Below are 16524 nucleotides of genomic sequence, written 5' to 3' on the forward strand. Positions count from 1 at the left end.
TTAAAAGATCCTATAATTGACAGATTTGTTGTCTGTGTAGCTACAAAAGGTCATTGTGACATGGAAGTGGTTACCCAAATGAGCCCTGTTTTGAGCCCAGAAAAAGTCTTTAGTCACACCCAGTATGAGGGGTTCCCATGCTGTGCTCACATAGAGAAATTAAAATGTAACCAGAGTTAGCCTGATCACTTAAGGCAGCTCTCTGCAAACTTGGGGGTGGGACGCATACTCCACAGAGTAGCTGAAGGTTTTCCAAAGAGGACTCAGGAATGCATGGTTTCAAGGTTTTCACTGGCCAGCTTTCCTTACATATATGTGTACTCCTTCCTAAAATCCACCTGCCCCAGAAAGTGGCTCTGATGGAAGCATTGTGTTGGTTTTCTTTTCCCTTCCTGCCCTTTCCTACCTGCCCTTTTCTTACTTTATGAAAGAAAGGGATACTTCCACCTGGTTCATTGCCCTGAAGTATGAGACCCTCCTGGGTGCCCAACAAGAGACGTTATGAAATACTGGTGGTAACCAAACCTCCTTTAATCGGCACTGTACCGTCACCCCACTCCCAAGTACGAAATGCGTGCACGATGAAACCTGCATTTGATGGTCAAAATAAGTATATTTTTATTTATCAAAATAAGTCTTTGTATTGCTTTGGTTAGTTTTAGACTAACTATAATGATAGTTTAGTCCAGAAGGAAATATTAAACATGTAGAGCCTTATAATTACAGGAAATAAAAACAATTTCAAATTTTCAATTTCCATATATTCCTTTTGTAGAGCATAAAAGTATATTGCATTAGGATAATATGGGAGAGAAATGAACTAGAAATAAACTTTCAAGAACAAAAAGAACATAAAATTTTAGACTTGAAGAGCAGGTTTGTTTTGTTTTTTTGTTTTGAGACAGACACAGTCTCCGTCTGTTGACAGGCTGGAGTGCAGTGGCGCGATCTTGGCTCACTGCGGTCTCTGCCTCCTGGGTTCAAGCGATTCCCCTGCCCCAGCCTCCTGAGTAGCTGGGACTACAGGCGTGCACCACCATGCCTGGCTAATTTTTTGTTTTTTAGTAGAGACAGGGTTTCATCATATTGGCCAGGATGGTCTCGATCTCCTGACCTCATGATCTGCCCGCCTTGGCCTCCCAAAGTGCTGGGATTACAGGGGTGAGCCACTACGCCTGGCCTATGTATTTTTTAAATGGATAATGGGTATCAAATTGCTGTGCTATTTATATTTGGTTGGACACATTTTAAAGAACAGTGTTACAGTTTTATTTTAAGATGTCAACATTTATGATATACTGGAATAACACTGTTTACAACTATGTAGACTTATGAAAAATTGTAGATGCCAACTTAGAAAATGTGCAAGGAAGGATAATGTGTGAGAAGGTCCATGATTTTTCAAAATTAATTTAGGGGGAATTTTGCACAGCAAAAATGTGCAGACCACTGACCCTGGACAGGCACATGGATGGGAGGTCAGCCTCACTGGAACCCTTTCTGAACTCCACTGCTACAGATCTCAGGCTCCATTTCAGCTCTGTCCCCTGCACTCAGCAGTAACACCTGGGGAGAACCTGCGAGCCCCTCTTCAGGCTTTCCCTTGCCCAGAGCTTCTCCCCCTTCCTTTTCCTCAGCCAGAACCTGCCAGCCCTTCAGGTGCTTTGCTCCTGCTCCTCCCCAGGTACCAATGCCTTCCCCATCTCACTGCCCGCTCCTTCCCCGACAGAAAAGTTCTCTCACATGCTACCTCTTGTAGAAACACTTCTTGATTTTTCCTCTCCTTTTTCTGTAGAATGTGTTTCTCTTCCCTCTGTCACTATAAAAATGGGGTTTAGAGGTTAAGAAGGGAAAAGGAAGTTAAGTTACGTAAGAGAACAAAAGTTTCTGGGATCTCGGAGTGGTCCAGGGAGAGGGAGGCAGGCTTGCATTTTTGGCTTGTTTGTGGCCACACGAGCCATTGGAGTTTTCTGCTTCTGAATTGTGGAGTTTCAATAAAAGTACTCTGGAATTGAACTGGATTGAAACGGAGGTCCCGTTCAGGTTTGACCTAGCCTCGCAAGCCTCCTCTGATTTCTCAGACCTGCTGGGATGTCTCTTCCTCCAAATCCCTGTCTGCACTATACGGTTCAACATGAGATCATCACCACCCTGCAAGTTTTGCTAATTATTTTGAGTGGATAGCATTGCTTTTATAACCAGATTGTAAAGTCCAGGCAGGAGGGGCCATGTGCTTATTTTTTCATCTCCCCACAGCACCTGGTACAGTATTGACCATAGCAGATGCTTGGTAAGCATTTCGCAGTTGGTTATTTAAAAAAGAAAAAGCTGATGGGAAGTCCTGGGGCTGAATTCTAGATCCATCCCACTTTGCATCCCACTTTGGCAACTTGTCTGTGTGCTGGATCTCTCGTTTCTTCCTTGATAAAACATGAGTGATAGTAATAGCTAATAGTTATCAGGTAAATAGTATATGCCAAAGCCATTAACGCACCCAACAATTCTGTGAGGAAGATACTAAGATTTATATTGTTATTCTCATTTTATAGGAAAGGAAACACTAAAATAACTAAAACAATCTGTCCGAAGTCACTCAGCTTAGTAAATAGCAGAGTGTGAATTTGAAACTGGATTCTGAGTCGAAAGCACGTAACCATTATGTGATACTTCCCACATCTGACTCAACTCCCTCCAAATCAGAGGTTCTAAGTGAGATAATAAGTAAAAACTTTTTGAAGAAGGTAAAAAAGCTGTATAAAAGGTGAATCTAGGTATTGTATTATGTGGAAAGCATTTTTACTTTTAAAAGCAATTGGCAACCTATAGCTGAATTGCGTGGGGGGGAAATACATGGTTGTAGTATATGGGAGAGACCAGAGCCCTTTTTGGCTGCTCCTTGGCCTTGCAGAAAAGTTCCAGAAAATCAGCGGCCTGCATAATGTGCACTACTCGTTCCCCTAATTACCAGAGGCTCAGTCTGGGGGCTGATAACAATGAACATCAGTAGAAGAGGGAGAGTACTTGTGCTTTTATTCTCATTTTTAATTGATCTTAAAATTCTTCCATGGCCCTTTGCCTTGGGCACAATCCAGAGTCATGAATCCTTGATATGCGGCTCAACAGAGAGGCACAAGACAGTGTAGTCCCTTTCCCTTCACCGATTTCCTGCCTGCGTTTCTATTCTGGGACCACTGTACAGACCATTCCAGTTCAGAGATGGAGCAAGCTCTGCTCGCCTTCATGCACCATGCATACAGCCTGGCCCCACTGGGAGCACTGTGCAGGAGGGGCCACATGACCTGCAGCCTTGGAGGCTTCCTACTGGGCGAGCTTAGGGCTTCTTTTGCAACTAATTATATCCATCTGTTTTTAAAAGGTGAAAAAAAATCCTGAATTTAGGTGTCGATTGATACATTAATTACCCCATCTCAGTTGCAGCAGTGTGGTCTTAATAGCTGATTGCTGCAATACCCAAATCTGTAATATCAGAATGTGACGTGCATATTTTAATTTGAGAAATAGTTTAACATTTTTAGATATTCATTTAGATGTGGTTATGCAGGTTAAACATAACGTATGATCACTGCTTCTTTCATTGCTTCCAATTAAACCTTGCTTGTTAGTTTAACCTCTAGGTAATCCCATCAAACAATTGATGTCAAGGAAACAGTGCCCACAGTAGCTTCGGATGAGTGGCCATTAATTTTAATTGCCTTGATATTAAAGATTAAGAAGTATTGGGACTAGCAGAATAAAAACGATCTGATGTCAAGCAAATCCACTTGCTAAAGCTTCCCCAGGCTGCTGGTGATATTAAAATTTTACTGTGAGAATTAAATAAACCTTTATTAGTGATGACTGTTGTTTGATTGGTCCAGAGGTATGCATAAACAGAGGATTCTTACATATCTAGAGATGAGACCTTCGATGGTACAGAGATTCCTCAATTATGAAACTGTTAATAAAGCTGTAATCTGATTTTCCAGGCTAGGTTTCATTAATGTATTATAGCTTCTCTGATTGTCAAGGTAATATTAACTACAAAGTACTGAATCCAACAGAGAATTGTTTGGAAGAAGAGAATTCTAAGATGGGCCTTTGTTGCTAAATTCAGAGTTGGGGAATTTTCATTAATTATGCTTAAGAAATGCCAGATTCCCTCTCAACCAAGACTATCCTCCTTTGCACTATAGATATGTTCAATATTTAACTCTTTCTGAGGCCTGACAGTCTTAGTCAGAAAAGCTAGAGTGATAATTATGTATTAAAGGAGCGTTTTGCAAGCCAGCTCTAGGCCTGTCTCCTGAGCTGAGAGCATGCGTTGGGAAACATGAGGTAAGGTCAAAGAGAACATGCTTTAACAAGCATAATCAGAACCCATACCTTTGTAGTCCTTTTCCAATCTTGATTTAGAACTTTTAGAATCACATAATTCTGGTATGGATTCTAATGGTCACTGAGGCTGATTTGTCTTGGTGCAGAAATTCCTCCCGAGTATCTGTCTCCATCCTGCTCAAGGCCTGGGCACCACACCTGCATCGTCTCTGACTTGTCCCTCTCCACTGACCTCCAGAGCTAGTCAGTGGCCAGATTCTGTCTGTTCCTCCTCCATAATATGTACCCTCTCCACTCCTACTGCTCTGCCTGGCTCAGGCCCTCATGGCTTCCTCGCTTATATACTCTCCTAACTTCCTCCTATTGCCACATCCTATGCAGTTATAATGCACACCTGCTGTGAGCCTATGGGGCTCAGGAAGGGAGAGCCAAGAAGGCTAATAATAGGATGAAGAGGTCCCTTGGGGCTGAGCTTGAAGGCCTAATGTTGTGACAGTCTAGATGTTGGAAGTAGGACCAATGTGTGGAAAGGAAAGGGAACCAGATTGTAGTTCAGAATAAAGAGAACTATATACCCATTAGGACTATCCACCAATGGAGGCAGGGATTTTGTGAGGTAGTGAGTACCACATCTCTGGAGATGGAGAGATCAGGACCACAAAGCAAATATGGAGGAGGTGGCACAGGCTTAGAGGACACCCGACTTCCTCTTAGACCTATTGAGTTGGAGGTTGTGGCAGAACAATATATAGGGAAATCTCTTTAAAAATGAGAACTCACTAAATTCATAGATGATATGGATAAGAGATGGAAATCTGGGAGTCATCCACACAGAGAGGATAATTGAAATTTTGAATATGGATAAGGTTGCTCTAGGTGCAAGAGAGAAGAGGGTCAAGAGCTGAGTCCTGGAGAAAACTTGTCTCTCTCTCTGTCTCTCATATCAGGAAAGAGCAGATGTTGGAGGAGAAGGAGAATAATGTCACATACACCATGTAAGAGCCTGCTCTAGGCAAGAGGGGTGTTAATTACAAGTATCAGACACTGTTGAGAGGTCAAACTAGTCAGAGAGACAAGGCCATTGGATTTGGGACTGGTGTCATGCCAGTATAACTACTCCCCTCTACCACCTAGCCCCTGAAATTGTTCACATTAAAATAAGAAAATGTATGCAAGGTGCTCTGCATAATGGTCATTCACCAAATGATAGTTATTAGAGCCACTCTATTTGATATGAAGAAAAGAAGGGATACATACAGTCTTCTAGGGGGAAAAAAAGATGGTGGAACAGAAACAGCTAGGAAGTGCTGATCTGTAGCACATTTACTTCCTGATGGGCTTGGCTTGTTTCTGTCTGATGAACCTGCGCTCATGGTTGCTGCATAGGTCCTCGGCAAGTATGCCTGCATGTGTGTATGTGCATATGTGTGCACCCCATGACCCCCAGGGTGGACAGCATATGGTCAGCAGCAAGGCCAATGTTGTCTTCCTCACGTGGCTCCCTTGCCAGGGCTTTCTGCTCCTTCCAGAAGGATGAGTGCCATAGGTTGAAGAATGAGAATTCTATTTCCAAAGCAATTAAAGACTTGGCAGAAATGGTCAAAAGGGGTGCCCACAGTGTAAATTGAGTTGGAAGGCTTCAAACTACATACTACTCCTTATGTCTCTTCAGGGCCCCTATGAATAGCTGTTAGGAATAATACCTTCAGGGGCCGGGCGTGGTGGCTCACTCCTGTAATCCCAGCACTTTGGGAGGCCGAGGCGGGTGGATCATGAGGTCAGGAGATTGAGACCATCCTGGCTACAACATGGGTGAAACCATCTCTACCTAAAGTACAAAATTAGCTGGGCTTGGTGGTGGGCGCCTGGTCCCAGCTACTTGGGAGAACTGAGAATCAGGAGAATGGTATGAACCGGGGCCGGGCTGCAGTGAGCCCGTGATGGTGCACTGCACTCCCAGCCTGGGCAACAGAAGCAGAACCCATCTCAAAAAAAAAAAAAAAAAAAAGAAGAATACCTTCAGGGTAGAACAATGATCCCACCCAGCCTGATATGACAGCAATATGCCCCTTTGACAGATTATTAAGAAATTATTGAAAAGTATTTTTAAACTGTTACTTTAATAAAAGAGAGGTTAGATCCTTTTATATAGCGAGTGGGTATACTTTCTCATAAATTGCTGTGTGGCTTTTAGCTTCTTTATATAGCTCAATTACAGGTGCCTGAACACATTGTAACTGTGAGCCATGATTCTGGGGCTGAGTTCTGCTCTCCTTGAAATGTGATGAAATCTGCCTATTGCCAAGATCCTTTGTAGAAATCTCTTCCATTTGCACCAGCTGACATCATAAGAAGTTTGCAAAAGAAATAAATATCTTCTACCTGATGACATTAGAGTTGCTCCTCTGTGTGTTTGCATTTGACCTGATTGGAATTACTTGAGTTTTCAAGTTGTGACCTTCCCACATGTTAACTGGCAGAGCTTGAGCAGCCATCTTGGCAGACATGCAGTGTTTGCTAAGGCAGAAGACAAAGGGTTTTTTCATCCATTATTAATTGATGTTACTCTTTTCAGCAGACCAAACATGATTCTACTATACAGCTGCCAAAATTATTCTAGACCCAAAAAAGAAGAATAAGTTGTTCATGTTCAAGTATTTCTTATTAGTTACCTAACTTAGCAAATATTTCCTTCAGCTTTTCAGCCTGATTTTGGGGGCCTATTTATATACTAATCGGTATATAGCAGTTGGATGTCTTTTATGAGCAGTGCTCCCTGCCATTTTGATATTAGTGTGGCCAACTCTAAGAAAGCGGTGTTATTCCAAAAGAATGTGAGAATTTTGCCAAAAGAGAAAATAACCCCTAAAACCATAATGCATGATCCATAGGATGCGAGGTTGCAGGCTAGGAATTGTGTGGTATTGCCTTGGTGTCCGACAGGTATTACTGGATTTTCATTTTTTCTTCCTCTCTCCCCTTCACCTCCATGTCCCTGTAATTTGTAGGTATCCAATTGGTTTGGCAACAAACGAATCAGGTACAAGAAGAATATCGGCAAGTTTCAGGAAGAAGCCAACCTCTATGCTGCAAAGACGGCCGTGACAGCTGCACACGCAGTAGCAGCAGCTGTGCAGAACAACCAGACCAATTCGCCCACCACACCAAATTCCGGTGCGTACTAGGGGCTTGCTCCCCAGCTGGCCCAGGCAGCCTTATGCCACAATGCCCTGTCCCACAGGCCAGGAAACAAGAGCCATACTGAGGACAGAGTGGACTTAAAAAGGAAGATTTATATTCAAATGTAGGCTGGTTCTTGAGATGGGTGAATGAGTGGAAGGCCAGAGCCTGTAAACCCACTCTTCACAGTGAATGCCACTCACTAGTAGATGATGGAACTTTTACACTTAGTAGTGGCTTTCAGTTCAGCAATTAGGCAGAGTGCTCTCACTCATGACTATTTTAGCTATCTCTTTCCAGTTATCACTTTAGGGTCAGTAGTGGTCTGTGGAGAGTGAAATAGCAGAAGTGGGAAATGCAGCAGTTGCTGTGCATGAGGAAGCTGGAATGCTGGAGGGAAGTGCAGTGGTGCTTTCTGCCCAGCGCCTCTGTCCTTTCTCTGCCTTTCGGCAACATTGTCTGAGCAGGACTGACGGCATGCTCAGCAGGTGGCTGACTGTGAGGGTTATGGTGCTTAATACACGCATGCAAGATTCTTGGATCCTTGTCCGGTACATTTTGGCTGCATTTTATGTGACATTTGTGAGGGGGTTAGAAATACTTTAAAGTTTCGGGGAACTTGAATAACAATGAAAGATGTGCAGCTAGTCCAAACAGATGGACTTGAGTAGCAATTCCAGGGACTTTTCTGAGAAGGTCTCTTAAATGTATCTTTAGAAGTTCAGAAAATAGGGGATTTTTTGTTTGTTTTGTCTTGTCTCCTCGCCCCCCAGTTCTTTTTAATGGCACATAAAAACAGGTGAAAGGAGAGGGAGGTATATGCATAGCTAAGAAAGAGTTCCTGGAAAAGTCTCTTCTCTGGGTGGCTGTCCACCGTGACAGTTAGCCTTGTTGACAGGCTCGTGTCATGACTAAATCCTGCAGATCAGTGGAAACAAGGGGAAGGGTCCAGGCCAGCTGCTGGGTGTTTTGGTTTATTTTTTCTTTTTAATTTATTTTGATTTGTCTCTTCATTTTTGGTTTTGTTTTTTAAGTTTGGGCTTCCCCATTGATGGGACTTCTAGATGTAGAGTGACTCACAGGACCCAACTCTGTGGAGTTACTCTCCATCCTCTTAGATCTGGAAATGCTTTATGTTGCGCACAGCCTTTCCCTTCTGTACTTTTTCTCCTCTCCCTGCCTCTAGGTCTTTGAGGATTATGTGTGTAGCTCTCTGTTATTCAGCTACTTAACTCTTTCCTTTCCAGGTTCTTCTGGTTCTTTTAACCTCCCAAATTCTGGGGACATGTTCATGAACATGCAGAGTCTGAATGGGGATTCTTACCAAGGGTCCCAAGTCGGAGCCAATGTGCAATCACAGGTAGGAGAGATGCCCCAGAGGGGCCTTTCTAGCAGGGTAGGGTTTGGGCTCAAAACTCCTTCCTCTGACCCTATGGAAGTGGTCTACACATCCATGCAGAACCTGTGCTGGGTGCTTCCAAACAGGACCCATCTGCCCCACCATTTAATTTAATGAGAAGTCAAGCGAACAGTGACTTGTGATGATTCAAACCTGATAAACTTTGTGAATGCATTCGGCTCTGGCTTGAGCTCATGGAGAGGGGTTGGGTGCATCTTACTTTTGTCACAAAATAGAACAGAAAAATTGAGTGTTCCAGTGTGTATATGGTTTAAGAACATGTTGCTGTTTCATTTCTTAAGTCAGAGTACAAAATCTGAGTTCTTAAATTATAACTTTATAATTTCTACTCTTTTCTTGTCCTCTTAATTGAGAACAGAACTACTCATATAGTTTTTATACATTCAGATGTGTGTGTATGAGACACAGAGAAAGTGAGAGAGAGAGAGAGAGTTGAGATAATTCCATATACACAATTCTAAGTAGGTTTTCACCCACAGCCACATCCATTTGGTTGCTGTAGATGGAAAGTTGCATTGCCATGAAGATGTTATTGTTTGGCTGGCATGAAAAACAAAGATTTGTGAGTTTAAATATGCAAAGAATGGCTGAAATTCTGCCAGTCACATTTGATTGATAAATCTGTCTTTCATTGAAGATGTTAAACCCTTGTGGCACACATAATTCAAATTATTTCCTTTTGTAAGTGATGACGTTTTAATAGATTTGGGATGATGAATTTTGTTTTCTCTCACCTAGGTGGATACCCTCCGTCATGTTATCAATCAGACGGGAGGCTACAGTGATGGCCTTGGAGGAAATTCACTGTACAGTCCACATAATTTAAATGTGAGTACTCTGGGGAGCCAGCTGTAGGAGCACAGTGTCAGGTAAACAGTGACTAATAAAGAAATTAATAGCCATTTGACCTGGCTTCTCATCTTATTGGCAGGTAGGGAAGGCAGCATCTTTGCTGCACGTTTATTTTAAGAACCTAAATGCTTAATGCCAGCTGGATACCCTTAGAAGTCGTCATAGATGCCCAGAAGTGGCTGGTGTCCTGTCATCAGCAGGGACTTAAGCATCAGCCCATTAAGATGCCATTTCCTACCATCAGTGCTGTGTTCCAGGGAGACGGTAGAAAACAGGTCATTTATCTTAGAATCAGGCAGCAGGAAAAATTCCGAAGCAGAACTCAGGTGAAGGTGGTAAGTTTGGAGACTCCCAGGCAGACCAACAAACCAAGCTAAACAAATAATTCTGTTATTAAAAGCATCTTGCTGTATTGTCAATGTGGGATGCAAAACATATTTGACAACTTTAATTATGGAGGAAATGATTTTAACTTCTGTAACTACTTCACTACAACTTTACCTTTCCCTCCACTGACATGGATGGAAAATGGCAAAACACACAGCTCTGGAAAAGGGGAAGGGGGCAGGGAGGCAGGTCATCGTGGCGGTGCTGCGGGGTGTGGTGGATGGAGTCTGGGGTTCTACACTTAGGAAGGAAATTAACTGCCCAACTCACGGTAGTAGAATCAGGAAGAAAATGGGCAAAATTCTCCCTTTTTAGGGACTTGGCTTGCTATGAGAGTAAATATTAATGATTTAAAAAGTGATTGAGGATGTTCAATTGTAAAGGGAAAAAAGGACCATTAAATACTCAAATCTTTTACATTTGAAATGTCAAATCTTTCTTTTTGGGCTTATAAATAACTCATAATAACCCACAACAAACCATATAAAAAGCCTTTTAGTTGCATTTCTCCTTTTTCATTTAAGTGTTTTGAAATGCTTCAGAGAATGTGCGATATCCTTATCAACATGATAAAATATGAAACTGTGATTGCCTGCAGCATTTTACAGACATGAATTCCATCTTCACTGATGAGGCTTGATAAGGCGCTGTTGTATAATACAGTGCATAATCTCAAACCACCAGAGTAAGGATTAATTTATTTTGAAAAAAAAAGAATGCTTGCTGACAACCTCTCCTCCAGCTGCCACGCTGGGTAAAAATATTGTACATTTGTTGTTTATAAATTTGGATAAAAGAGGAATGATGTTTACCTCAGATGGAATATCTTTAGACTTGTATCTGTGTGAGAGTTTTTCTTTTCCTGAGTAGATTTTCATACCTGAGGGGGGAAACAGCTTACCTTTTAGATAGAGAAGAGGATTTCTGAGAGTCCACCGAACACACACAGGCATGTCATTAGCCAACCTGGCACAACAGAGGCTTTAAAACAATACCACCGTAGCTTTTTTTTTTTTTTTTTTTTTAATATTGTTTCCTTTTGTTTTCCTTAACCTGAATTTGGTATGCCTCAAGCCTGGAAAATCCTCTTCCCTTAGGCTCTGGTCATCTCTGTGGGGTTGTTAGGTTTTTCCCTCCCTTTCCGTGGGTCATGGAGGTAGAAAAAGTGCTTTGCCTGCTGAACTCTGCAGTGAATCAGAAGACAGGGAGTTCTCCAGGAACTGTGATCACGGGAGAAGAAACAATGGCTGCCACATGCTCATCTAGGAGCTATATCCGGGCTGGGCAGGGAATCTAGACAGAGTTCTCAGCAGCCTGGCAGCCCAGGCCTGAAAGAGGACATTTTGGATGGACTTGCAGAGGAAACTGCAGGTAGATGTAAGGGAGGCAGGAGGTACCTTATGATCCACCCTGACATTGGTGTGGGATTCCGGGTCTGGGGGCAGCATGCAGGCAGAGGGTGGTTGGTGCTGCAGGCACTGGGAGCCAGCTCACCCTCGCCTCCTCTCCAGAAAGGCCTGCCCCGTCACTTCCACTCAGTGTTCCCCAACTCACGAGGCTGGCACCTCCCTCTTCTTGACTGACATAAAAATATGTAGCGACAAGCTGTCTGCCACAGCAGAAATCTGATCAGACATTGATTTCAGCAATTGCCACTATAGGCCAAGACATAAGGCAAATTTGTTTCTGAGTACAGTTATTGCTGCTGCGGGTCTGAGGCAGGAAGGGCCAGCAGCATGTGGAAGGCAGGAACAACATCCCAAATAGCAGCCTCGGCCACAGATAATTGGAATACAGATTTTAACAGTGTGTGCTGCTCCGCGGCTCATGCATTTTCATTCTGGAAGATCCTATTTGGAGGGAAATTCTGGCCTTCACTTTCTAAGGGTTACAGTAGCTGGCTATCAGGCGTGTATGGAAAAAGGGTGGGCAACTGCTTCTCTGTGGAAATGATGATTAAGCCGGGGTGAAGTTTAGACTTCATGGAGCCCAGGCTTTTGCTGAGGCATTGCATTGAGCTTCTCCACTGCTCCCTTCTTAAGAGATTCTTTTTGAGACACTGTAGTTTTACCAGCAGATCAAAGGCCAAGCTTGGTGCCAGCATGGGCCTCGCTGAAGCCCTTCTTCGGCATGTTGATTTATTGCCAAGTCTTTACTTGATGGGATGGATTTGTTTTACATGCATTTAATCCCACTTTAACACATGCTGCCAACTCCTGCCACAGTGGGTTTAGAAAATACATTTTGCTAATGCATCTCTGCTCTCATGTTGTCATCTGGGTGTTTTAAATTGGGGAGTAGAATTAATATGTAGACGTGCACCCGTTGAACTGTATTTCTCCTTTCAGGCTAATGGAGGCTGGCAGGACGCAACAACTCCATCTTCTGTGACTTCTCCTACAGAAGGCCCAGGAAGTGTGCACTCGGATACCTCTAACTAATCTCTGGCCACACTTTTCCCTGAGCTGACATGCCTTGATAAGTGCATTCAGAGCAATAGGAGGAAAAGGAAAGCGTTTTTGTAGCCCACCATCTACAGCTTTACTGTAAAACCTTGTCTTATTAGAGAACTTGGTAAATCTGTTTTTTAAGGAATCATAATCATTTGTATTTATACTTAAAAACACACAATGTTAAAAAAAAAAAAAAAGCACTTTATCCAATTAGGCCAAGATTTAACATTGTTGACAGTCCTGTAGCTATTTTATCATAATTTATTACCAATATTTTACATTAATGGTTTCACAGTTGCCAATTACTTGGCCTTAAGGGTAAAAAGTACAATATACACTAAACCTCAATCGTTAAAGCAGATGCAAAAATTCACCTCACCTAAATTGAACTTCTTGCATATTTCCATTACTGACTTGGATTGTCTTACTTTCATATCACTAATGGAGTTGGAATAAAGAGCTGTTTGGCTATCCCTGTTAATGATGGTTGTGTTTAAGAATCTTCCTCGTCACGTTTGTGTTCAGATCTCTTACGTTATAATTAGATCAGAGACTGGTAGCATCGTTTCTCTCTCTGAAAGCACCAGTGCCCAGAGTCTGCTCGGTAATAAAATTATGGATCCAGATTGTTCTGAGAGACGAAGATACTTGCTGCTGATAGAGGTGAAAACGAGATCGATCTGTCTGGGGTTTTACGGTGTGCACTGGGTGCTGCATAGACTTGTCAAGGTTTGCTACGTCCTCTGGGCATCCGCAAAAGGCCCTGCTCTCTGGAGTGTTGTATATAGTGTAGCAAAAGAGTATTTATACATCCCACCAATCAAAACACAGCTTTATTACCTCATGCGAACTCATACAAACCAATAGAATTTCAACATGTTCTGTAGCTTAGAGTGCTCACTTACTACCTCTGAACAATACTCACGCTGTAGTTTGTCTCTTTCTTATCTTTTTGCATCTTGTAATTAACTCTTTGTTTCCCTTCATAAAATGTAATGTACATTGTAATCTTTTAAAAGAAAAATCAGGGTTGCATTTGCAACTTTTAAAAAACCGAGAGTGGAAACATTGGGTCTTAATTCAACACAGGATCAGTAAAACTGTTGTAAATACTGAGAAACATTTTGAATGTTCTTCATCTTACTACTAACCCATGCAAAAAAAAAAAAAAAGCAGCGACTAATTGTGATGCATTCAGATTTCAGTATTCAGTACTGTATATTTCACCCTGTGTAATGGGGCCCCCTCTCCTTTCTCTTTTTGTATTGTATGCGATTCTGAAACTGATTGAGTCATGAAAATAATTTGTGGCGGTGATTCTAATGTATTAAAAACGTTTCGTGTTCCTTTCTAACTGGATTACACCCTGGATTGAAAAAGTCTTCCTCGTGGTAGTTACATGTAGTTTCAAACATGAATAAACTTTTTGCTTTCATGATTAAATGTTGATGCAGTTTCTTAATTCACTATTTGAGCCAGCCAAGTGCAGGGAGAGGAGAAAGTGCACCCGGCACCAGGCCTGGGAGTGTGACTGCCTGCCTGTCGGAGATGACTCTGAGATGATGGTGGGGCTGGGAGGGAAGGAGCAGCTGCTGTTGAGTGTGCAGGCATCGTGCCACCTACTGAACCATCGTTGGGAGTCCTCACTTGATCCTGATGTGCTCAGTAACACCCCAAGGAAAACTCCGTATTCATAGAGGAAACCAAAGCTCAGAAAATTTAAGCGAATGCCAAAAGATCACAGACCTAGGACAGCAAGGCGTCACACCTTGAACTCAGGTCTCTCTGCCCTCAGCTCACACTCTCCTGACCTAGTGATGCCTTTGGCACTTGTTAGATGGATTTTTTTTTTTTTTTTTTTTTTTTTTTAGATGGGGTCTCACGCTCTCACCCAGGCTAGAGTGTAGTGATGCGATCTTGACTCACTGCAGCATAAAACTCCTGGGCTCAAGTGATCCTCCTGCCTCAGCTTCCTGAGTGGCTAGGACTACAGGTGTATACCACCATGCCTGGCTAATTTTTCTTTTTTGTAGAGACATGGCTTGATATGTTGCCTAGGCTGGTCTCAAACTACTGGCCTCAGGCAATCCTCTGACCTTGGCCTCCTGGAGCTCTGGGATTATAGGTGTGAGCCACTGGACCCCACTGAATTTTTTTTTAAGTTATTTTTTTGTTTTTAGAGATGGGTTCTGACTGTGTTGTCCAGGCTGGTCTTGAACTTCTGGGCTCGAGCGGTCCTCCTGCCTTGGCTTCCCAAAGTGTGGGATTACCAGTGTGAGCCACTGCGTCTGGCACACATTTGCTTCTTCACCTTTAACTTCTTTAACTACAGTTAAAGACTAAGAAAAGTTTGGAAAGAATGGGCCTCAGATGCCATTGAAAAAACAATCTGTGCAATATTCAACATACCTTTTTAAACTCTAAATTTGTAATCTTGTAAGACCAATTAAAAATCTTTTAACTGGATTTAATGTTTGTTTTCTTCAAATTGTTAGAAATTCCATATGTTTACATATACATCTGTTGCTAATATCTAAATCTTTATAATAAAAGAGGTCAATGGCAGGTAATTGGCCTGTTTACTATATCTCAAGGAAACTGACTCACAGGAAATCAGATTAATGTTAATTAGTTGCAGCAAATTGTCTATGATAAATACAACTGTTTGACTCTTTCAGTTGGTAAAGCCAGGCAAAACAAGGTCTAGGGCCACCATTCCCATTAATCTCCAGGCAGTTACACTGTGAGGGTAAACTTTATAAAATAGATTGCCCTCCAAAGCCGTCCTCCCTCACTTGGTGCTCAGCCTGCCTGTAGGAATTGCTCCCATGGCTAAATAGTTATTTGCATGATTCAATTAGCTTGCGGGTCAGCCTTTCTCATCTTTGTAAATAAAACAATATATGCTATGTGGTTTTGCAAAAATATACTGTGGGAACATAATATGTAGGCGCACCCAAATTCATCTTCAACATCCCAAAGCAGACACTTCCTTGCAACCGCCTTGAGTCTCACCTTGGACCAGTGTGTGGAGAGAAGCACAGGCCAGTGCTTAGAGGAGATTCCCACGTTGACTAGCAACCCCTGAGGGAATTATGGACGTCTCCGTTATCCTAGGGAGGCCGAAATGAAAATAACAATGCTCTTCCTATGTGCTGTGTTAGGAAGCATGTGCACGTTTTCTCTCTTCACTCCTCACCACCTCTCTGGGAGGACAGAAGCATCCTCACTTCATAGGTGAGGAAACTGGGCCACCACACAGGCCCTCTGGCCCAGCCTCTGGTGTCCCCTGGGGTTTGTAAAGCGCTCCACACATGGAGACTGTGCGGGCATGTCTCACTCCAAACTGGGTGAAATCAATCGTTGATTTTAATAGATTTTCACCAGGTACGTTTTCTGTGTCAAGTGGTGGGTTAGAGGCTGGACTCAGAGATGAGTAAAACCAGACCCCACGCCCTGACCTAGCCCTTCTTGCTCAAGAAGCCAACACTTAGTGAGAGCTTCGGAAAGCCTGGGGGGCTTCTGAGCCCAGGGACTAGAGAAGCAGGGGTCCCAAAACCCATTACAAGATCAAGCAGAATAACAACAGGAAACTGCCAGAAATACTCAGTCACGGGCGAAGGGGCCTGTCCACATACCGCTCGATGCACAGGAACCCGTGTGCTTGCTTGAGAGTACGTGTGTGTTCACAAGCATGTGGGGCCCAAGGGCCTGCGCAGCTGTCCACGTGGGGATGGGTACCAGGCTTCTGCTTGGGGTGCACAAGTGATGTGAGAGTCTCTTAAGTCTATTGGACCAGGTGACCTTGCAAACCAAGTTAGGGCTGTTCTGTAGCCCCCAATCAAAACAACGTCCATGTGCCATTCCCTGGCCAGAATGGGGGGTGGGAAGGGGCGG

General features: G+C 43.0%; 1 protein-coding gene across 3 annotated transcripts in view; it reads left to right on the plus strand.

The window, feature by feature from the left end:
- PBX3 (PBX homeobox 3) overlaps positions 1–14070 on the plus strand; it is a 225849-nt gene extending 211779 nt beyond the window's left edge. For 2 of the 3 annotated variants that reach the window (XM_031654517.1, XM_021927649.2), the window contains exons 6-9: positions 7344–7509; positions 8763–8875; positions 9674–9763; positions 12523–14070. In XM_031654517.1, coding sequence (XP_031510377.1) covers positions 7344–7509; positions 8763–8875; positions 9674–9763; positions 12523–12615 — 462 coding nt within the window. In that variant the 3' untranslated portion in view covers positions 12616–14070. The remainder of the gene's footprint in view (positions 1–7343; positions 7510–8762; positions 8876–9673; positions 9764–12522) is intronic. The other variant, XM_031654518.1, reaches the window with a different exon arrangement.
- Positions 14071–16524: the final 2454 nt, after the last annotated feature.

Source organism: Papio anubis, chromosome 13 (assembly GCF_008728515.1).
Source record: "Papio anubis isolate 15944 chromosome 13, Panubis1.0, whole genome shotgun sequence".
In the NCBI taxonomy this organism is placed as follows: Eukaryota; Metazoa; Chordata; class Mammalia; order Primates; family Cercopithecidae; genus Papio; species Papio anubis.